Source organism: Lipophrys pholis (genome assembly GCF_963383615.2).
Source record: "Lipophrys pholis genome assembly, chromosome: 3".
In the NCBI taxonomy this organism is placed as follows: domain Eukaryota; kingdom Metazoa; phylum Chordata; class Actinopteri; order Blenniiformes; family Blenniidae; genus Lipophrys; species Lipophrys pholis.
The window spans coordinates 17,794,465-17,818,661 of record NC_137627.1 but is presented as its reverse complement, the minus strand read 5'-3'; the positions used below and the strand labels follow the sequence as shown (position 1 = coordinate 17,818,661).

Here is a 24,197-nt window from a genome sequence, read left to right as displayed (position 1 = left end):
AACAAATGTGCTCTTTGTACAACATCATTTCTGACTGAGGCTGGAAGTCTGTCTTGTTAGTTTCCACCTCATCCATCAACTTGGATAACTTATCTGATTCCCATTTGCTTGTTTCCTGTTACTCCTTTACCACCATTTCCATCTGGAGGGTTTTTCTTTCTTTCATCACCTGTGCTGGTTCCTGCTGGATTCTTGATTTTAGAGAATTTTGTTGTTCTTGTGTGAAAAACCACGAGATGACAATATGGTAACCAACACTATTCACATGGAATATTTGGCCCTTCATTTCCTCCCCTTGCCCCGCAAAAAAAGACATTTGCTCAACATTCATTATTGTTTATTTCCATTGTATTTATTACAAAATGCATGCCTCCATAAAAATCAAATAATTACACTTTAAAGAGAAAAAAAAGTGACAGCGCCAGGTAAAGTGACTCAGATGATATCAGTTTCTATATTAGGTATGGAGGGGGAGGAGGAAAAAAAAAAGCTGAATAAAACAACAATGAGACATCAGACTGAATGTTAACATCAAAGATAAGGCAGTGTCAGATAGGCACGCGCTGCACTGACGAGCAGACCTCCTCAGGCTCTCTGACCAGAGGTACTGCAAAGAGCAGTGACAGACAGAAATGCTCGGAAAAAGAAAAAAAAAGGACTGATATGTCTGGTCATCTTCTCTTTGTAGTGGTGCATACGTGATCAGATAAAAAGAAAAGCACAGGATGAAATATCGAAGAAGAAAAAAAATGAGGTGGTTGCCATGAGAGATTTGCAAATTCATAACAAGTCACTTCGATGAGATGCACAGTCGTTTTGAGAGGGGTGAATATTTTGTCAAATATTACAGGATTTTAACAGGAATTAATTTCCATTATGTTAAAAGGCAGGACAAAGGTGGGAATAATCCCATGTTTATAGTAGTTTAAATAGCCCCTGCTGCATCGCTCTAAAAGGTTATTACTGATCAAACTTAATTGTAACTTATGCATAAAAAGGAACCCTCCTTTGTCAAAACACAAAGGTAAACACATTATTGTACCCATGCTGCCTGTTAATGACACCACGTATCTTTATCATAAAACTTTTACAAAGTTTTCAAAAATGTTTTATACATTCTCAGTAATTCAGAAGCACAATTAGATCCGTTCAAGTAGAAACTAAAGCCAGCACTGTTTCTTATCTGAGTCCTCTGAGTGCTGTTGCACCAACCGGAACACATCACCCACACAAACGATGCATTGTTATCCACTATGGTGGTACGAGTTAATATTTGCCTCAAAGCAAAATTGGCTAGAGTCTGCGTTTGCATCTGCCTCGTTCTATTTGAAGTCGGGCTTTTCGAGCCCGACAACTTCGAAGCACCAAAGCACCAGGAATTACAGACAAAACACCGACTCAACTCACTTTCTGGAGACTAAAGTGGGGAACTGACAGGTTTGAATAATAACCACATCTCGGTAGACTCACATGAGGCCCTCGGACTGCAGGTCCAGAAACATAAAGTAGGATACTCAAGAAGGAAATGCAGATTAAAACTGCTAGATGAGTTTTAATAAGCCTGCTGAGGTCTGGTTTGCTTTGTGATCTTCTGCTACCTGTAACTCACGTTAGGGTAAGTATGAAAAGTGTTAAATCCTTTAATATTCAGTCTTGAAAAAGACAAACAATAGAAAATACAACCATTAAAACTACCACTTGTGTAGAAAAGAGTGGAGCGAGAGCCGAGCCTCTTAACTCCACACATCCTGTGAGTAGCGTCCCTTCGTCATGAGTTTCTTGACATAATCTGTGGCCTGGGTGCGCGTCATGCCGCCCATCTCCTCTGCGATCTCGTGTAAGGCCGTCTGCACATCTTTCGCCATGTTCCTCGCATCCCTAAACAAGCACAGAGAAATCATTTCAGATCCGGGGTTGCACTTGTTTTGGTGTTCAAAATGAGACTTTTGTCTATTCTTAACATTGTGGTTTGTAATTCAGACTCATGATCAACTCTTTCAACCGTTAAACTGATCAAAGTAAACTTCACAGTAAACAAAATAGCCCCAGTGTGGTGGAGAAAACCACATGGAACAATCAATACTCACTGAAAACAGAAATATGAGACTTAAATGAAGAACTTGCACTGAAATGAATGAGATTATTTTCTCACCCGCAGATGTAGATATGAGCGTTCTCTGAGTGAACCAGCTTCCATATGTTCTCTTTATTGTTCTTCAGATGATTCTGCACGTACACCTGCGTTTGGAGAAACAAGAGTATTCCATCAGTTCACGAAACACCTGGCCAAAAACACAAACATACCTGTATGCAGACCAGTGCAGTGCAGGCTACTGAACATTAGTACTTTCCCACAGCTTGTAGACTCCTCTTTTAAAAGTAGCAGAGTTACTGAACAATTATTAAAAAATTAAACCAGTGGCTGACTCAGCCAAGTAAATTTTGAAACAAAACCGTAAGAGTGAAAACATGAACTCACTGACGAAAAGTCAAATCTGGGCTTGTCTGTATTTTAACCTCTTATTTTAACACAAACAGCTGAGTGGATTTCACACACCGCGGTGCTACATGATCTCCGCTACAGCTGGCCATTAGTTTGAGCTCCGGCAGTCAGGAAGGCGTACCTTGTCCTGCTGGTCTCGGGAGAACGCCACGTTGAGCTGCGTTAAGACTTTGTTCTTCTCCGCCTCCTCCAGCTCCTCCTGGTAGATGTAGTCCTCGTTCTTATGTCTGCAGCCAAAATACAGCACCGTCTCTCCAACATCCTTCCCTACGATGGCCAAAGAACACAACATCAGGTTTTGGTGGAACCGCCCAAACTTCATGTTTGTACTGCTGAATGTTTCATCCACTCGGCCGGAGATGGAGCCGACTGCTTGACCTGGCAGTGCGGAGTGCGCAGAGTCGTCCATTACACGACAAGTACTTATAACGTCTAACACTTATTTTAAATGACAATTAATATTAAAAAAACAAAACATTTCTTGAATAAAAATCAGCACCTCAGTCCAACAACATACATGCAAGCGCAACTAGTAATTGTCAAACTAACATTATGTACACATTCTTTATATAACCCAGTCATGAATGACCACTCCCATCATTAATCAGATTTTCCTTTCAATCACAGAAACTCTTGACTGGTTAAATTATACAATAAGCATAAGTCTCTAAAAGGTAAAGCACAGAGTGACGAGTTGCACAACGACCTAAATACATAATCTAAACAAACCGTGTACTCTCTGAATCATTGCCCACTTCAGTTGGTAAACACATCTGAAGGACTTTCCCCTCATTGTTTTGTCCCCGTTATGAAATAGGTTGGTTACCCAAAGGTCAGACAAACAAGGAGCCACAGACACGTGGCATACGGCGCCCGTCAATACCTTGCTCTTTGAGCCAGCCTCTCTCCTGAATGAAGCCCACGAACGGGGCGATTCCAGTGCCAGGGCCGATCATGATGACGGGGCTGGAGGCTTTGAAGGGCAGGCGGAACTGAGACTTGCGGATGTACATGGGGACGGTGGACTTGTGGCCGTTGTCGGTGACCAGTTTGTTCTTCAACCAGTTGGTTGCAACGCCCTTGTTGAGTCGGCCCGTCTTGGTTGTGTACTCCACCACTACGGCGCAGATATGGATGCTGTTGGGATGAACCTACACGAGAAGAGAAAGGTCATCAACACACACAGGCACACTTTGGATTTGACATTTTTTTAATAATCACCCATTATGAAAGCTATTCTCTTTAAAAATTAAGCTTTTATGACAGGCTGAGGATATTGCAGTTTTATGATGCTCCCTATTCTCTATCTAACCAAGAATATATATTTGTACACAGTGGTATCCATGCTGCAGGAAAAAAAAAATCAATTAGTTTAGATGACAAATGAAAAGTATTGTTTACTTTTTATGCAATTTCAGGAAATAATTACTTTAGAGGATGAGGCGATGGAATAATAGCGAGCCTGGAGACGAGGCAGCAGCTCACACAGGTGGTCGATGGGAGGCCTTAAAGACGGCATATCCTCCAGGATGGCCAGAATATTTCTACAGGTGTCCAACACCCAGTTCTGGTAGAGAGCCTGTTTATAATAATTAAAAAAAAAAAAAAAAAAAAAAAAAAAAAGCAGGAAGAACATACAGTAAATAATTAATATGCGGTTTCAAAGAAGTGGAAAATTGTTCAACGTCAAACTGCAGACACGGACAAACTGAACGTCTGTTAACAGGACTGAGAGAAGTCATGTGCACCACTGAATCTTTACCAGATGTTACCGACCTTGCCCTCGGGGGAGGAGGAGGCCATCTTGCGCAGGGTTTCCTGGTCTTTGGGGTCGGAGGCGTATTGTGCCAGCTCGTACAGGACGTTGGTGCGCGGGGGATGAGTGATGTCCAGGTAGTGGGTGAGGGCTGTGCGGTAGGTGGTCGGGCACGGGAACGGGTGCTTCTTGTTTGACTCCTCTGGAAAAACACAACAGCAAAGAAATATTTTTCCAACATCCAGACATCTAAATTTATAGATAGTGAAAATAAAATGTTAGTGTGAGTATAACAAATAGTGTATTAGTGCAAAGTCCACTGAACAGCAACCATGCATTAACAGATGATTGAGATTCATCATGTGGCTTTAAAATATTAATAAATCACACTTTTTCTTTTGAAAACGTCCTTTTTCTAATCAAACTGACTTGTGTTATGTTATATTCAGGCCACCTGGATGTATTTTGATTTTATGGCTTTAAATTCACAGAAAATGTACAACACGTGAGCACTAATGCTCCTTTCGCGTGACAACTTTCAATATCTGTGATAAACTGGCAAAACATTCTTCGACCGGACAATCACACTGCATAATTCCTGGAGGCCTACAGGAAGACCAAAGACTAAAACCATTTTAGAAGTCACAAATGGCTCAAAAGTTAACGTTATTACAAGTACAGGAAAAAAATACAAAAGATAAAAAATCACTTCTGATGTCATCATACTGGAATGAAAATCATGGCGTCATTGCTGATAGTCAATACTTTAGATTTCATAAAATGTATCTGAAAACATCTAAAGTACAGCGGTATATCTGATAGGCCGACATTAACAGCTGATAGTGAAGGTGAAGATATGGGGGCGGAGGAGATTTCGTGAGAGTCCTGCAAGGACGGGCCTGTAAAGTCAAGGCGTGTTGGCCTGTCAATGCCATACCATCAAGGTTGTTGAGAGAGATAACAACATCAAGGTCCACTCCAAGGACTTGTCCCAACTTGTTCACCAGCGCAGATTCATTTATTGGGAAAACGGCAACATGGTCTCCGGACTCGTATCTGTAGCCACAAGATGTAATCAAATCAGACTTTGACTCGCATGTGTAAAGAACACCGTACAACCATTTGTCAAAACACAAGACTATGAATAATATATTCTATTCAACTACGTATGTATAAGCAAACAAACAAAAACATGGCCCCACCTGATCTTGGAGCCTGTTATGTCCAGTTCAAGGTGCATGAGATGTCTATCACCAGCTTTGTTGAGCTTGCGGTTGACAGTGACCGGGGCCAGGAAAGGATTTTTCGAATCAAAGGGCCTGCAAAGCAAAAACCAAGATTTCAGTGTGGATGTGCAATAATTAGAGGTAATATATTATAAACGAGTCACTTTGAATGAAGAGAAATCTGATATTTGTCACTGGAGAAAAAGAAACTGTAGATATGCATGTCCCACGTCCACTAGGGGGCACACAAGTTAATTTCTGCATATGACCTGTAGTAAACTTTAGAGTTGGTGATATATGAAGGCGAAGGCAGAAAAACCACTGAGCACACAGGACTGTAATGACATAAGGAAGACTTTCTACTGCACTTACGGCTTCTGCACCTCAAAACTCTTCAGGCGGCCAATCTCTCCAGAGAACACTTTGTTCATGTTGAGGTCTGCGTGCTCCTGCAGCTCGTACTGCCGAATGCTGCGGGGGAGAAGCAAAGTAAAAGTTTACACACAATCAGGGCAAAACCAATTAAAACACAGGAAAAGAAAGAATGTTGTCCTTTGAAAAGGTTTATTTTCATGGTAATGTGACACAATTTGAAAGGCATGAGGGAATGAGGAGGTAATTTAAGCGAGAACCATTGGAAAACTTCTTGTTTTTCTCATTTGCGGGTTAACCATGAAAGCACCTTGATTCATCTCCTGAAGCTTCAACGCCGAAGTGCTCACAGACGGCCGGCCAGAACTGCTCCCGCCACGAGATGAAGTCCTCTTCCAGACTGAGACAAAACGTTTTTAATTCACACCAATTCAATAGAGCTGAAACAATAATGTAAACCTTGTTTTTATTGCGATCACAGTGGCATTTTTATTATCAGACAAAACCAAGAAGCCACTGGGATACATTAATGTACGATAAGTTAGTGGCTAGTTTTTGTCTTTCAGAGTCATTTTGTATCAGTAAAGTTAAAACGTTGCTCGAGTCACCTCCATCATTTAATGTAAACAACACCAGGGAAAACCAAGGTCACAATTGTTTGACGCTCAGCGGTTTAATCGGTCACTTACTTGGCGTCATCGTCTCCCAGACCAAGATCAAAGATGCGAGTGGCTCCCAGATCTGCTAGCCTTTTGTCCACATATTTTCCCATGGCGTTGTAGTGCTCGTACGTCTTATTGCCCAAAGCAAACACCTGAGGGCAGACGGGACACAACGAATGCATGAATAACTCTGTCCAGGAATTAAACCAGATTTCACCCCCCCTCCCCATCATCATCGTGTTCTTTGCTCAAATAAGGCCACGGATGCTGCACCTCAACAATAGCATGCGTAGATCAGACATGGCAACACAACGAAGCTCTTTCTTTGTCAAGCCTCACGGAGCTCAGCGGCGCTCACGCTACTGAGCCCTGCCGCTCTGTGCGAGACATGCAAACTTAATGAGTAACTACTACAAAAGTTTCTAACAATCGAACCTTTTGCTCCTCCAATATCGCAGTGTGGATTACTACCATATAATTTAGGAGCCGTTTAAATACTGAATCACGTCATTATTCTGAAGGGAGGGAGCAGGAAAAAAACAATGATAGCAAGACTGTCTACATGTCATTGCATGGCACTCGCTCAACATTGTTAGAAAATACTTCACAACACTAACAAAGCAACAACAAATATATTGTGAATTGTATTAAAAATGCAACACTGAGGTAAATGATTAAATGATCCAGTGGAATAGTACAAAATACAAAACAAGTTAGCTCACATGAGGTAATCTCTGGTCTCTGGGTAACTTTCATGTCAGTACCTCTCAGTGGTATCTGTGACGCTTCAAATGGCATTTTTTTAAAAGTTGTTCTAATCGTTTTCTTTTTTGTCAAATTACAACTGTTGACAATCTTGCAATTAATTAATTAATTAATTAATCAATATTTGCGATAGTCATCTCTGTAACTGAACTCAACTGGGATGCATAATAAGATGTGGCCATTGACATTTTCCTTTTGCTGTTGTGATCATAATAACGACAAACCCTGTGGTGCACTCTGGGTAAGATCCCATTCCAACGCGCTCATTTGTGGCTTTACACATTTTTTTTAGAGCGCCAATACTCACGGTGTAGTTTAATTTGGAGAGGTCCTCATCGTCGTTCTCCTGCAGCCAGTCGTAGAAGTCCTGCGCATTATCCGTCGGATCTCCTTCACCATAGGTGGCCATGCAGAATATGGCCAGGGAGTTGTTGATCTCAGACAGACGGGCGAGTTCCCCCTGTGGAACCACGTGGTATAATTCAGAAACGCCAACCACTGAGGCGCTAATAAAACGATCATTACATCTCACGTATCAGACAAGTTGTTTCAAGGTTTTAGACAGTCAGCGAACCCGTCTGAGTGATTAAAGTTCTTAATGTCGCTTTATAGCATTTCATTTATTCTTTTGACATGTCCTGAGGTCATAACATTATGTACTGGGTATCATCAAGAGTCAAATACCTCACCACCTCGGATTTGAGGTGATGATGTACGGAAACCTTTATAGAAACGCGTGCTTGAACCCATTACTTTTTTTAACGCAGCAAAATGATAGTTACAAGACCAGACGTGTCCTGAGCGCTTCTGAAAATAAAACATGGCATGCTACGTGTACGGGATTGAAGCTAAAATAAATAAACTTATTTAGAAAGGAGGCGCAAAATTCAATAAAGAAGCATTTAAAGAGTGATCAGATTTAACGGATGTGATTTGAAGACGGTTTGCCAAATTACCATATCATACTCCTCTGGATCCGCAGCCATTCCTTTCATGCCGTAGCGCTGAGCGTCTTTGGACAATCTGTTGGCAAACTCCTCTGCTGTGCCCGTCTGGGAGCCGTAGAACACGATGATGTTCTTTCCCTGTGCACAAGACGACATGAAACCATTTACAGACCAGTGTAAAGGCTTATTTCTTCAATGACTATGTTAAAGAACCGATTGCACAAAACCGATGTATAATTCATAACAAATGATGAAATGCTATATTTCCCTGCTGCACTCCTACAAGTGAGGAGGAATTTTAAACAGCCTTGACTGAATAACGGGAAGATAAGAAATGGTTTCTGCTCCACATGGTTGCTTGCTTACATTCTGAACTGGTAAAGCGACAGAAGACAGCCGAGCAGCAGCGGGGGCCAGCAGCTCTGCTTCCACTGAGCTATCTCAAATGTTTGCAGCTAAACTACATGACTTTTGGTTGTTTCTCAACTCTGGCTAGAAAAGAAGAGAACCGCAATAGACTAAACAGTTTGTCTGCCACTCAAACTTCCAAGAGGTCACGATAGCTGCGAGGCAGTTTCAACAGCGAGACGTATACTGAGCAGAAGAGCGAAAAAGAAGCATTAAGAAAAAACACAACAAATATATAGAAAGGTTTTCAACTCGGACATAAAAGCCAAACATGCAGTTTGAATTTGATGTAAAATGTCATGTCGACATAAACAGCATGTGTTTATTAAAGGGAAACCTAATATGTGGGGGAAATGTATTAGTCAGCAGTCATGGGTTTTACTTTTTTTTTTCCCCCTCAATATTTCTTCACTGCAAAATAATTGTGAGTCAGGCTTTAGATCAGGGTTAATAACTTGGATCACCATGATGGCCATAAAAATGTAATTCCTCCTTGGTGAAGTTCACACTGATATATCAACAATAACAAAATGAACAGAAAGTCTGTGAAATGAGTCATTTCAATAAAGACCAAAAACAGACGTATACTTTTGATATATTTTACTTTTTATAGATTGGATATGGGCAACAAATCACAAATCAGGGATTTAAAGAAAAAAACAACAACCCTGTATTTGCAGGTTACTCCCTCTTGCATACAAGAAATATCTGTTAAAGGTTAAGTGGTGACTTGAAATCGTAGGTGTGAACGTATGTGACCGTCTCTTGGTGTTAATGAGGCTGTGATGGACGGCACGCATTGGACGAAGCTTCGCCAATCAAAGAATATGTTGGTTCCATTCAGGCAGGCACAGTCCTCAAACGACTGTAGCTATTTAGGGTTGGCCTGCTCCAGGACTGGATGGACGGACAGAGTAATTAGACTGCATATCTGGAAATCAGCAACAGAAAGGCTCCGTTGCCCAGGTCAGTGCATGTTCTCCTTCAAACGCATGCCAAGAAACCAAAGCAACAAGAGCTCAGTCTCAGACAGCATGCCTTCATCAGAGCAACATCACTCACCGTTTTCTTCATTTTCTCGATGAAGCTGGTCTCTCGTGTGGCAGGTTCTCTGAAGAAACAAAACAGATTTGGTTCAATAATAACGCATATACACAAAAGTGCATGATGTCACTGTACTGTGATTAATATTCACCAAGCCGTGACCACATTTCACCAATAATCAACAATGAGTTTTATAACACAAATAAACCAAAGTGAAATCGCTTTTCTTTTTCACAGAATCCAAAATGATTCTACTTTTTGTGCAGTAATGACGATCATGCTGGAGACGTGAACGGACTCCTTATCAACCTTGAATAGTTCAAAACAACGTCACTTTTCACATCAACTTGGGCTAAAATAGAGCGAGCGAAACTTTGTAATCAAGTACAACTACTGTTACGCTGCTTAAACTGCACTTGATTACAAGTGGAACGATTGATTTGACGAATAGTAAAAAAAAAAACCCACAGCATTAATGTTGTTTTTTCTTAAACATTCAAAAAGATTTGTCAATTTAACCAGAAAATATCTAAACAAAAAGTTAGCAGCTTAGTGTTTGTAATGCTACACTTCAAAATCAAAATAAATATATATTACTGTTAATGCAGATTTAAGTTCTATGGTTCAGTTGTGTCGCATAGCATGACTAGACATTTTAAATCCACCGCATCAGCAAGACTTGAGCAACAGCTACAAATTGTCCAGTCATGTTTACGATCATTCATCCAATGAGGAGCATGAGTCATTCAAAGCTTTCAGAAATACTTAAAACGCAGACAGGCTTTGGAGGAAGTGGTTTCCATCTCATCATTTACACATCTTGCCAAGTAAAAAAAAAAGAAGAAAAAAAGAAAGAAGATTCAGATTTACTCAGGAAGTAATCAAACAATGAAAACAGGTCAAAACGTGCAAACACAATGTGAGTAAAAAGGGAAACACACCAAGATGGATGAGAGCCAACGCCGTCTCATTCACCATCAAAGCTTAGATTATACAGCTGAAAGCCAGATGAATACACTTCTACAATTCTAGTATTTAGCAGCGCAAAACCATTGCATAGTAATTCAAGCTGAGCCGCAGTACACTGACCAGCTCGATTTGAAGTAAACAGAAAAGCAAAATGCATCAAGAGTCCATTTTGTGTCCACAATACTTTTGAGACAAAAACAAACCACAGGAAAGCATAAAAAAAGCGGCACACAGTGGGAAGGCATGTAAAACAGGCAAAGGTCATCACTCATCCCTACAGGAAATGGGGATCTTGTGACTGCAATTACATAAATTTCACAATAATCAGTTGTGGGAGTGGTCATTTCTCACAATTCCTGCAACGTCTCATTTTTCAGGGAGTCCTCCTTCATGCAGACCTCATTACATCAAACCTGGTTGTAATAAAGGCTGAAGAAACAGTCATCCATTAACAAAAAAAAAAACAACGAATGTTCAAAATGTTTACAAATGTTAATTTTTTTACTTTTTACAAATGTTCAACAAAGGAAGTTGAAACAATGTGCTGTGACACAGCAAAAGTTCTCCTTGGACAGACACTTGTCCGCTAAAAGCAGCTGAAAATGGTACGATTGAGCAACTTTAGTAGGAACCAAGAAGAGTCACTAAAACTGCCGTCAAAAACTCAAGTGATTGTTCACAAGAATTTTTTTTTACTGCTATAGTAAAAATCTTATTCTTATAGCTTTGTAGTGTACTCGACTTAATAGTGTGCGTTAAGGAAAGCTCAGCATTTTAAAGCTGATATCAAAGAAGAATGAAAGGACTTGAGCATTTACAGCAAATATTTACATCTCTACAATTAGTGCTGGGAAATGTTTCCTGGATTGGAATATTTGCTAATATTTATTGCAAATAAAGACATAAAAATGCAAATTGAGCTGTTTTTTGTTTTTTTTAAATAATTGGCCACAACTGTTTTATTAACACAGCAATGATCGAAATTGCTGTAAGATCCCCAACTTGCTGAAACACTGGCTGCTGTGATTCATTCCAACTGTTCTTTGAAGCTTAAAGTGAATTCCTGCTCAGAACATGAACCCATCCTTTGCCCCTAAGCGGAAGCATTCCTGACAGCTTCGGCAGGGTCGCTCTTAAATGTTATCAGCTGAGACACTCTGCCTCAGCAGTCTCACTGTCAGACCCTCAAGGGGGAGGATTTCCATGTTTATTCAAATTACAACTACCAGATAACCATCAGAACTCTGCCGAGCTACCCTGATCATGTTTAAAACTAGAGGTGAAGTATTACAGACTGTGTATTAAACACGTGTACTGGTGGCTATACATATGAAAACGCTGAGTAAAGATGTAATTATAACAGAAGCCAATGAAGGCAGTGGTTTATCTGCCAATTTGTAGGATCAAAAGTTTGCTTTACAGCCTCCGTTGTTTATGTATTCTTGGTGAAGACACTGAACACAAAGACACGTTTGTATGAAAGTAAAGTCTATTCAAGTTAAATTAAACACGGTTGAGCAAATTCTTCATCACTGTTCCACATGTAGGAAAAATTACTTCATTTTTCGCATGAAGCAAAAAACTGGACTCATGCATGCGCTCAATCGTTTGTGCATTTTATTCTAAAAACTACACCATGTGTTTAAGAGTCCCACCTATTCATTCATCCAGCCAGCCCTTTTAATACAACCACAGTGACTCAGTTTCGTCATTCAGCTCTTTCACACACGAGAGAGATTCTCTGCTGGTACAATCAATCTCGTGTGTTTCACAGGAGACCTGAATGTTCATTCAAAGGCGACAAGCCTGTTTCTTGGAGAGCAGCCTGCTCATTTATCAACTGCATCTTAGAGGGGAAAAAAGAGACGGGGGGGAGAGAGAGAGCGAGACAGAAAAAAAAGGCTGTACACCAATCATGAAATTGCATTTGTACACAGATTGTATCTCCACATCTTACATAACCTCCCAGGAACATTGTATGGTTTTGATACCATTATCTGTCCATGTTCAGGAGAGAAAAAAACGCATTACACTACAAGCCGAGCCAACACTACAAAATAACCACTGTTTCAACACGTACGTGCAAAAATACTTTATTGCTGTTCAACAACTTCCCGTGTGTGTATCTACAATAGTCAACTAAACAAAAAGAAGTAGAAAAAGACAGTAGCTGACAGTTCAAGACGTCTCCCTACACTCGATAAAAAGTGCCCTTTTGAACACCTAAGTAGTAAATGCAACACTTTACTGACCTTTCAGCAGCATCTATCCTGTCTTCTGGCAGAGAGAAGACACAGCCCATGGCATGCAGCCCTGTAGCTCACCACTGCCACTAGCACCAATGGCTAGGCCACGCCGGGAGCCGCCACACTCAAAATCAAAAGCAGGACGTCAACACAGAGCCGCCTCGGGATGGAAAAGTAATACCCGTCCAGGAGAAGGCGGACCAACACAGCAATTGTCACAAGCCGTCTGCTTTCACCTCAGAGGCTCCAGCACAATGTGAACTCTGCCTCTTCTTGTGCCGCTTCTCTGAAACCAGCAGCGTCTGATCGCCACACAGAGAGCCCCGCCACACACACACACACATGCATACACACACACACACACACACACACACGCACGCACAGCAGCCTGCAAGCCGTGTCAGTGTCGGGCAGCCACTGAGAACACAATGGTGGGAAACTGACTTTCCCATAAAATGTAGCTGGGCTGCAGACCCACACTTTTGACTCATGCAAACACACATTGAAATGATCTTGGGCTAAAAACGCCTTCCTCCTCATCCCCGCCCCTTTTCCTCTCCGGTCTGAAAGGTGTTAGGAGCGAAAATGTCTACAGGATCTATTCTGAGAATTTGGCTGGATATCAGAGCAAGTCCTGCAGACCAGTGAGGGGTGGGGGGGCTGTGAATGGTAGTTTTTTTTTTTTTTTTTTCCTAAAGTATCCCCTGCCCCCACCTCATTGGAGGAGAGAAGGGAATGTCATTGCTATGGCAACCTCATTTATCATAAAAGGATTCCATTTGTGACAGGGCTCTACTCCAATGGCAGCACCGCTCAGCGCCTATACCCACACACAGGCACTAAAAAGAAAAACAGGGGAGTGGGGAAAGAAGAATGAAAAAAAAAAAAAAATGCAACTCAGAGCAAAGAAAGGGTTGCTTGTCTTTTGCCTCAACTTTCCACCTCTGCAGAAGGCTCACAAAAGGAACTTGGCTCGCACTCCTCGTTTGCTCTCCAGGGAACTTTCAAAATGGGTTCAGGGCCAAAAACAAAAGCACAGGAAAGACATGGAAAGACGACAACCCCCCCCCCCCCCCCCCCCCCCAAACTCCACTCCTCCCCATAACCGTTAGGTAATCGCTGCCCCTTTAAGGGGAGGGGAGACCAGCTTGATGCTTGTGTTGCTCCCTGTGTTCTCTTCCTGTGTCCCCGCCCTCCACAGATACATACTCTTCCCAAAGCAAAACACTGTTCTCCAGGGGTCTTTCCCCCTCTAACCAGCCTGTTTTCACACCAACTCTCAGGGTCTGCCTTGTTTAAACAAATCTCCATTTTCATGGACGTCTAACCACTGCTGGCCCTGTGGCTGGATGGATCACTAAAGAAATATAGTACTTCCTAAGTGAGTAAAATCATTGAAGCAAAACACGATAATGAATTCCAGCCAAGCCTCCATTCAAAGTGAACAGAGAGAGAGATAGGCAGAGTTAATGAGACAGAGCAGACAGAAGCAAAGGTCAGCACTAGTGAAACATTTACAAGCATCTTTGGCTGTGCACTCTCACACACTTGCTTCGGCATGGAGAATGTTCGCTCTGACAGTGCTACTCCAGGATAACACTTGTGATTTGGTTATCAGGGGGTCCCTGACAACCACATTCATAATGTTGTTTTTCTTGAGCTTCGACATTTAAAAGTGATTCAAGCCCAGAGAGGAAGAAAAGAAAAAAAAGCTAGCAAATGGTTGCTACGGCAGTGGTCACTCCAACTTATCTATTGATTTCTTCTGTTTTATTGTAAGGCAGATAATCTGAGGTTCTAAAAGATAACAAACCGATTCATGCTGATTAAAGCTGACTGAGCAAACCTCTAGTAACCCTTATGCCATACCTCCCATCATTTTTGCCCATACTGCCAAACGTGTTGACAGATTATGTCCACGAAGGATAATTCACTTTTAAAATATGTCAAACCGGAAGCAGCTTGGCTTGTGACCGTTACAGGTCTGAGACCGCCACTGGTACAGAAGCCCACTTTTTGGCTCACAATTTATCTGTGCTGGAGTAACGGCGGTCTCTCTTTGGGAGCGTCGTTCAGCTTAACTCTCCACTCTCTAAAATTCTTCCCAGATAGACGAGAAGAGCGACAGCGCTGCAAACCGAGAGGATTAGAGGGAATTTACACCTCTCTGGTGATATGGGGTGGGATTCACATGTATTACAAGTGTGATTCCTCAAAGTAAACATTGATCTATGTTATTACATACTGTAAGCGTGTGTCAAGATTACAATACAGCAGCTGCAAGAGACCATTTAAAGGTAAATCTAAGCTTTAGAGAAATCAACTACAGTTTAAAAAAAAAAAAAAAAAAAAAGAGTAACAACAGCATGAATGTGAATGTTTTTTACTATCCAAGGTTTTAATCACAGAAATTAAATTGTGTTCCAATTAGCACACGACAAGACTTATTGTAAGCTCTGTTAAAGCACCAATGGATACTCACGGTGTGTCAAGCTTCTTGAACTCAGGGAGGGGCTCGGGCTGCTTGCGGGGCATGAAATAATAAATGATGATGCCAACAATTAATGAGAAGAGAAAGAGGTCCAAGTTGGTGAAATAAGGCTCCGCCTCCTCCGCAGTGGACTCTGTGTGAGTGATGGCGTCTGCGTCCATGTCTGCCACGTTGAGACTTTACCTGCAGAAGCAGAGAACACGGGAGTTTAAAGATTTGAGATGTTGGATGTATAGGAGAGACATTTGATGTAGTGGATGACGAATGAACACTTCAATTGCAACACATAGTTATAGACTAAAGTTTATGGTGAAATGTCTGGGATATTATTTGACCCAACTCCTTTAAGATACTCACTAGTTCACCAAAACTTCGACAAGCAGTTTATCTCCTCAGAACAGAATTTCTATAATGCTGGCCCATTGCTTTTGGTAATTTTCCCATTCTTTCTCAGAAGAAATTAGATATTCTTCCACCTTATAATATTTTCTTAAAAAATGTAGAAAATATCCCATGTTTAAAGATTCACGGCTTTTAACAGAGTAAATTTATCTTTTCCCCAAGAGAATAAGCAAGTTAATTATTACCTTTTGTTCAGATTGACCAGTATAACCTAAAAGAATTGTTGGAAGATCCAGTTAATGTTTTAAAATCACTGTTTTTAACATCTGCTGTACCTGAGTCCAAAAAATAGAAACCACCTGGCAATACCAAAATAAATGAGCAACAGATTCTGGCTCTGAAAAACAAAAGTGACAATTGTCTGATGACTCGAGGTTACTGTCGGTAAGAAATTCTAAATGATTTTTATTTGAAAAAAAAATAGATTTTGGACATCTATTAGGTCTTCCCATTTTCTAAAGATTTTATATGGAATAGATAAACGAGTTATGTTTTAGATAAAATGTTGTAATGTGTTTATTCATTTTAACACCCTTCAACCATTTGTTATACCAGCAACTTTTTCCCTCCACAAAATTTTTTTTTGTTTCCACTTATGCCCCACAGCAGCAATTAGTTGGTTGTAACAGTGGATGGAAAAAATATTTCCATATATCTCAGGAAGCTGCCTGTACTCCAATATTCTACCGTCTTCCCCCACAATATCATTTATAAACACAATTCCCCTTTTTCGAGCTTGCTCCCAAAGAAAAGGTTTCCCATCAATCAAAATATTTGAATTTAACCATATAATTTGTTGTAATATGTCCTCTCTTTTTTCAGGGGGTTTAAGTTGAAAACTCAGCCAACATTCCAAAGCTTCTTTTAAAAACTGTTAATCTGCTTCTTCTCTAGTTGCGGGTACATGAACAACCCAGTTGAAAACATAAAATGGCTTTGACTTAGTAAAATATTTGTATACCAGTTAGGGTTTTCATGTATTTTTTTGAACAAGAGAAGCTTTTAGAGAGAAACTTATAGCCTCTAAATGTAGTCATTTAAAGCCCCCCATTTCGTAATCATTATATATAATTTCCCTTTAAATTTTTTCCGGTTTATTGTTCCAAAAAAATGAAAATATTTGTTGTTCATAATTGTTAAAGAAGCTTTTTTGTGGAGCAGGGAGTGACATAAAAAGGTAAACAAACTGTGATACTGCGAGTGAATTTAAAAGTGATATTCTTCCATATATAGTTAAGTGTGTCTTTTTCCATGGTTGGAATGTCTTTGCTATTTTTTTCCCGGTTTCTTTCTTTCTTTTTTTGCAAAAACCGCGTGCTCCGACCCGAGATCTGCAACTGAATAAGTGCTTCATACACGACCTTATTTACCAACAACGTTCCTGGACAGAACTTCAAAATAAAAGTCAAAACAACGTATTTTCAAAACAATCTTCCCCCATAGCGAGCTTGTACTTTGAAAAGAATACCGCATGCGCAAATGACATGGCGTTTGCGTCCATGTGAGAGTGCGCATGCGTAACTGACTCAAATGACCCGTGGAAACCCCGTAAAAAGAAATCGAGTACATCACTAACAGAGCAGCAAAGAGCAAGAGTCTGGCGAAGAAGAGGGATAAAAGAGAGAGAGAGACAGAAAGGAAACAATGGCTGCTGCTACATCCACAAGGCTGCAACTGTGTTCTCTTTTTATTTGCAAAAGTATCTAAAGTATCGAAATACATGGTAGTATCGGTATCGATACGAAGATGTTGGTACCGTGACAACACTAATATATAGTATATAGTAGGGATGTCCCGATCAGATCGGTAGATATCGGATTGGGGCCGATATTGGTGATTTGTGAGTGATCGGGAATCGGCAAATGCAGCCGATCACCCCACCGATCTTAAAAAAAAAAAAAAAAAAAAAAAAAAACCCGGTCCGCAACGTCACCTAATAACCACAACAATCACGGACTACAAGCTCCGGTCGAGCTGCAGAAGCTAGAAGCAGGCGGAGCGGGGCCATAGACCTATAAAACTAGAGTTATATATAGTGGGGTTTTTTTTATGTGCAGAAGTCTACTTCTAAATTTCTATGTGTTCTGTCTTCTTCTGCGTTTTTGTTGTGTTTCGTGAGTCGCAGTGCCCCTAAAGGCCTGGCATGTGTACTACATGCCCTGAAGCCTCGTGTTGAGCCGTGTTCATAGTGAGGTGTGGACGGGAGTTTTTTGGGAGCAGGCCAGGGAGAACAAAAGATTGTTTTTTCGTCGTGTGGATATACCCTCAGTTTACAACAACAACTAAAGAAAAAGCTGCACTGAAAAAAGCAAACTCAGTGCAACTTTAAAATAAAGGATTTTAAAATAAAGAATCAGTACCCACAGGGAAGCGATATGGCAAAAAAAATAACCCAGAAGGTCACACTAGTTTGAAGGGAGACTGGGATATTATGAATAAGTTTTTGAGGGAACTATGTTCAGACTACTTTTGTCAAACAGGTTTTACCACTTTGAAGTGGAATTAAGTGTTTATAATTCAGATTGAAATGTAAATGTTTTGTGACAATTCAGGTCAAACCTCTCATACTGCTTTAAGTGAAACTGAAATTCAATACACAAAGAAGTTACATTGTAGCCTAAGAGCATTTATGTTTAAGTCATTCTGAGAAGAATTTTGATTCAATAAGTGAGTTTTACAGTCATTTCTAGCTAAACAAAGCTTCTGCCGATAGTACTTTTAGCTTCGGACATCTTAGTTGCTCCAAAAATAGACTATTGACTATCTTTGCAATAGCAATGTAAGTATCGGATCGGGAAAGTATCGGTATCGGCCGATACTCAATTCTGAAAAATCGGATCGGTATCGGGGGGCCAAAAAGTGTGATCGGGACTATATCCCTAGTATATAGTATAGCGGCATAGCTCGGTTGGTAGAGCGGTCATCTCCCAATCAGAAGGTTGGGGACACATATTTAATTGCTAACACACTAATGAGTGACGTGGACAACCGGCAAATTTTAAGCAGGGCGGACACTGAAACTGCCAAAATACTTGGGCTGGACGCGATTATTGGAATATTCAGGTCGTGGGTGCTACACGATCGCATCTACGAAACTCCTGATTCACTTCCGTGTACGTTCTATAACGCAACGTAACGATCCCGAAACTATCTTCACTTCTGCTGCCTGCCGTTCTCCTCAAGTAGTTTAAGTTTCACTTCAGGAGTTCTGAGCCATTTGGCTCTTTATTTGCTTTTAAATTGTGATTATTCGGACCCAAGCGCCCAGTAGGCACAAAGGTAAACTTTCATGTGTAAATTTAAAGATTAATATAGCAATATTTTACCAGTCTGGTCCACTCAAGATGAAACTGGACTACATGTGGTCCCTGATGTGAATTAAATCTTATTTAATAATTACCTTGCAAACATCTTATATACATATGTATATATGTAAACATATTTGTATTGGTTCAGTTATGTGCTTTTAAATAACCAAAACATATTTGGTGTTTGGTTTGTTCAATATTAACTGGTCCTACAATTTGTCTTCGTGACCTGTCTCTCTGAAGAGAGGACACCTGTCTTCAGGGGACACTTGCCCTTGGATTTTAGGGGGTCCCTACATCAGAGGTTTTACTGTATATACACACACACGACGCAGCAACCGACAACACCAAAACTATTTCCCTTTGTGGTCACTTTAGGAAAGTCAAGTGGTGTTCGGCGCTCCCAGGACACATTTACCCAAACACCCAGGAGATGATTAACAGACATGATGTCAGCTCAGTGAAGTACATGATACCAACACAAGATGAGTAAATGCCCCGCTAATATTGCACAGCACACTTTATGCATTCAGACTGCTTTCGAGATGTACTACATGTTGCACAACATACATTTTCTACTGGCCTAACCAGTCATAGTCAACGACCACATTTATGGTGGCTAATACTATGTCTTGTCTAACCCAACACAACAGTAACAAAGAGGCGAAAGAACAAACATCAATCAATACACAATATTGTGCAAATGTCTGGATGTGAATGAGCAAATAGGTAAATGTTATTCCATGGTGCCAAATCTAATGGTTATTGAATAAGCTAGTGTATTTAATAATTTGTCAGTAAATTGAGTAAATCTTATTTGGCAGCAGAGCATCCCAGAACCTGGAGCTCTTGTGCAGTGTCTTTCAAATGAGATCAGAGGGAGGGAATGACATGAACCCATGAGAGGGTCACGGGCATCCTGGGCTCAATGGGCTGATCCAACAGACAAGGGACTGTAGTAAAACCAGCCGCAGAGCTCAATGCTAGTTCTGATAGCCGCGTCAGTACAACACGTACTATATCAGTTTGTATGGAAAACATTAAAACAATGCTAATCTTTTCAGAATGCAGACTATGCCACGATCAACACAGTCATACATCCATAAAACAACCCAAAACACAAATAATAGATACTGAAAAACACCCAAAGTGCTGCTGGGATTACTCGCCTTCGGTTACTATTATTGATCTCCTTGGGTAGATAATTCCTCAGCGTTTCACCCATCCTACTCATAGGTGACCTCCACTGCACGTGCTCGGAGCCGAGGGCTGCCACAGTGCAGCGCCCAGGGACAAGTCTTGCACAAGGGTCCAGAGGTGGTGGTGGTGGTGAGGACAAGCAACGATTTACACTTTTTCCACCTAAATCTAACATGACATTATCATGTACTTCACTGAGCTGACATCATGCCTGTTAATGATCTCTGACTGGTGACTTCAAATAGTCGTCTCTGAATCGTGACACTGTCTCTCTAACCTGGGAGGTAGATCAAAAGCACACCTAAAAGAACACTGTTGTCGTGGTTTAAAGTTAAAAAAATTTTGGCGAGTCGCTGCAGCCTCACTTTCAAGTTATGAGACATTGTTAGATTGAGGGTCCCTGGCCAATCTTGAATTTTCCCAGTCATACAGGGGATTCTTTAAAGCTGCACTGTTTTCTTGGCTGTGTACATTATTCTTTCACAACTTAAAAGAACAATTTCTAAAAAATAAAAAGAGGCCATGCAAATAGTTTAGAAAGTAATCACGGGCTATAGTATCACCGATTTTTCTCTGTCCCTTGAATGGCTATGTTGACAATATGTTAGCAGTACAAAGATATCTGCATTTTAAAATGTGCTTCTGTTTTAGAGTACAAGCTCAAGGACTGGCTAGGCAGCTGCACAGAAAACACACGTCATTCAGGAACCGATTGTAGATTTGGCCTAACGTTCAACAACTGCTCAATCAGCGCAACCCACCAATATAGATGCGGATGGAATTTCTTGTCATGCTTAAACAACATTGGATCCTTTCACAGCGAGCCTGGGGGAACTTGGTGTTCTGAGCACTCAGGTTTCAATTTGGTTCAAGGACTGAACACAATGAGATCAAGTTTTTCTCTGATCCTGGGAGCGGGCTCGTCCCCAATGAGAGGACAATGGGACACAGCCATGCAAACTCTCGTTTTACAAAGCTCAGCTCGCCATTAGGATCAGTGACTTGCTGATGTAATCAACAAACCACTAGAGAGGCAGGTATGTGCCAATCCCTGCATGTACAAAAGTCACGGTAACTCATGGTTACTCAATACTGTCAGTTGAAAATGCAGTAAAGTTCAAACCACCGTTTAGTCCTTTCCGGGCAGAACGTTTAATATTGTGTACATAAGTTAGCACGACACTTGTACCATTCTCTCTATCGGGATGTTCTCAGGACTCAAATCAAACAAACCTCAAATTTAACAAAATGTTGATACTAAAAAAAGAAAAAAGACTTTACCAATAGCTTTAAATATGACGAAAGATGAATATAAAATCAATTGTTAACTATTGGATAAATGATTAGTTGTATACTCATTGATAAGTCGTTTCTTAAAGAGTTATTTCCACAAACATGTTGTACATTTTGCAAAATGACAAGGATTATATGTCTTTTTTAAAAGACTTTATCATATGGTTGTGTTCAATTAATTACAATAACATTGTTGTCATTTTCACAATTAAAAAAAATCAACTAATCAATAAAGGCATATGCAATATTTGAATAAAAGAGACCTTAAATAACCTCAAATCACAGCATGACATTAAAATTTAAAAAATCATTGAACTTGGTACTATTTCAACTCAAACAGGGAATGCTACAGTGATACCTTTTAAAGTTTAATTCGTCATCAAGCTAAACTACGTCCTGTTCTGCCATTTGTGTCAAAGTTTTTTAGGGATAACTTAAAGCCCTGAAGCAAGTGGTCATAAACAAACAAAAAAAAACAAAAAACTGTTGCCTTATACATACAATCCCCCTCACTTCGAGGTAACGAAAGCAGCTGCATGCAGATCATTCAGGACTAAACTATGGTTAGGTTATGACACACACACACATAACCTTTACAGTGTCTCCTGCTGTATGTTACAGAACAATCTCCATGCCAACTACTTTAACTTAGTGATCTCCCAGCAGGATCAATTAGCAGCTTAAGCTGAGAACATAATCGACCATAACAATGGCAATTTAATTAAAATAACAAACTCATAACGGCACATGGTGCAATATAAACGTGTAACAGTACTGCTTTCTACTGCTTCAACATAAACAGCAGACAAGACAGGAGAGGGGTATAACCAACGACACACTACACATTAATAAAGCAGATTCACCTGAAGTCCTGCCCGATGTCTCCTGCAGACCAGTCGCACAGTTGTCAGTGACTTCACCCCCGTTAAATACCTACAGAAGATAAAACTCTCTTCAACTCGTTACGCAACTTACGTCTGTCAAGAGTTGTGTACGCCTACTGCCGGCCAACACGTGGTAAATTCAAATATCATGTGAGACTTGGCGTGGCACCCAATATAAAAAAAAAAATGAATAGGAGCCTTATCAGCTGTGATTCCACGTGGCTATAAGCAATAAATGAATGAGAAACACTGGAAGTTTTCACTCATCCACACAGTCCAGCTCCATCTGCTTTAAAACAAATAGTTACGCAACAGTTTAGGGTTGCGGTATCTTGTTCTTCCTGCATGTATGAACCCCCTACAAAACTTTCACGAGTTACGAACTCGTCCACTTTCACTTCCCCCAAACATACAAACTTGAGCTCGGATGTAGAGGAAAAACGCCCGCTGTGAGGAGAGTGGGGCCCATTTATCGACTGGACTGTGACAACAATGACCAAAACAGGACATGCTGCAAACTACCCCTCAATTTATCAAGGTAACAGCCTCGCAAGAAGCGTTGAGATGAATAAAGAGTAAAGAAAGCCACGTAGAATTAAAGGTCGCGCGACAAGGAGCCGACACAAGTTTGCATAACGCCGGACTTTCCAGGAGCTAGCGTCGATCTCTTAAAAAATAAAAAATAAAAGATAACCTGAATATCTGTCCCGTGAGTGAACTTTTTGATTGTTGTTGTGTAATTGTGGACGAGCTGGTATCCTCGCAGCCTGCCACAGATAGTAGCTCGATGTAAAGTGTGTTAAAAAGAGTTTGGAGTGCAGCTTACCTCCGGCCTCTCCTCTTTGTGTCAGGCTCACACTGTTCTCAATGCGGAAGGAAGCTGTACGCCATGTAGGGCCGTACCAACTCCGGTTTGGGGGCGGGGGAGGAGTCCGACACTCTCTGAGCTAATTAGATATGATACAGTCGCAATCTTGTTTGTAGATAGTTGCTATTAGTTAGTTTTGAAACATATAGTGTAACAAAAAAAACCTCGAGATACGCATACATGCAATTTGTCTATATCTTTAATTGGTATGGTCTGCAGCGTCACAACGCACATGTAATCCAGTGTAAATTACACTGTGTAATAAATGCAGTTGAAGTGCAGAGGGTGAAGGGTCATGGTTGTGTAAGGAAACCTGCAGACCCAATGAATCTTTGACAAGGTGAATATCCATCAAACTTGAAACGTGTCCTCTACAGCCCAACCAGTGTTTATGTTCACATTGCAAAGGACACGAACACCAGCGAAAGCACTGTACTTTGAATTCACAGGGACTGAAAACTCAATGTTACTCCATCGCAAGTAAAAGTTAAGCGTTAAACCTGGTAGTAGAATCTCAGAAACCCCCCAAGTGAGTTTATTTAGCTCATTCACTCGCTTGTACATACTTTGGTACATGTTCGAAGCGTCCAAGATAATGATCCAACAATCACATACTGAAGAACCTTTTATTATTATCAACATTTCAATCATCAATCCCCTGATAACAAATAGCAACAATTATTTACAGTCCTAACATTTGCATTTCATCAGTTTCTCCCATTGACTTTAAAACATTTCCAATGAGAAATGTTTGAATACAACTAATAACCCATCTGTTGACATACCAAATACTGTAATAAGCAATACGCTAAAACCCTAAAGCTGTTCATGGGCAAGATTAGGCTTAGCAACT

At 40.6% G+C, this 24,197-nt stretch overlaps 1 protein-coding gene across 3 annotated transcripts; it reads right to left on the bottom strand.

Moving 5' to 3' along the window:
* Positions 1-321: 321 nt before the first annotated feature.
* Positions 322-23,355, bottom strand: porb (P450 (cytochrome) oxidoreductase b). 3 transcript variants are annotated; one of them, XM_080459312.1, is made up of 17 exons: positions 23,303-23,338; positions 22,456-22,525; positions 15,381-15,572; positions 9,702-9,750; positions 8,241-8,369; positions 7,592-7,744; positions 6,547-6,671; positions 6,168-6,257; positions 5,858-5,956; positions 5,462-5,578; positions 5,197-5,315; positions 4,280-4,461; positions 3,933-4,082; positions 3,387-3,654; positions 2,625-2,770; positions 2,153-2,238; positions 322-1,878 (listed from the first exon to the last, which is right to left on the bottom strand). In XM_080459312.1, the coding sequence occupies exons 3-17, from the start codon at positions 15,548-15,550 to the stop codon at positions 1,734-1,736; spliced, it is 2,028 nt and encodes a 675-aa protein (XP_080315438.1). In that variant the 5' UTR covers positions 15,551-15,572; positions 22,456-22,525; positions 23,303-23,338; the 3' UTR covers positions 322-1,733. The 3 variants fall into 3 exon arrangements, with proteins under 3 accessions (XP_080315438.1, XP_080315437.1, XP_080315439.1); XM_080459311.1 differs by lacking the exon at positions 22,456-22,525 and having other exon boundaries at positions 23,303-23,355; XM_080459313.1 differs by lacking the exons at positions 15,381-15,572; positions 22,456-22,525; positions 23,303-23,338 and adding an exon at positions 12,905-13,348.
* Between the last annotated feature and the right edge of the window lie 842 nt (positions 23,356-24,197).

What these genes read in the sequence shown, in the direction of transcription:
- porb (XM_080459311.1), bottom strand. Translation starts at nt 15,550, where the DNA reads ATGGACGCAGACGCCATCACTCACACAGAGTCCACTGCGGAGGAGGCG. An exon ending in CCTCCTCCCCCGAGGGCAAG is followed by an intron (nt 4,083 to 4,279) that starts GTCGGTAACATC and finishes TATTATAAACAG; the next exon opens with GCTCTCTACCAGAACTGGGT. An exon ending in CCATCGCCTCATCCTCTAAA is followed by an intron (nt 3,655 to 3,932) that starts GTAATTATTTCC and finishes CTTCTCGTGTAG; the next exon opens with GTTCATCCCAACAGCATCCA.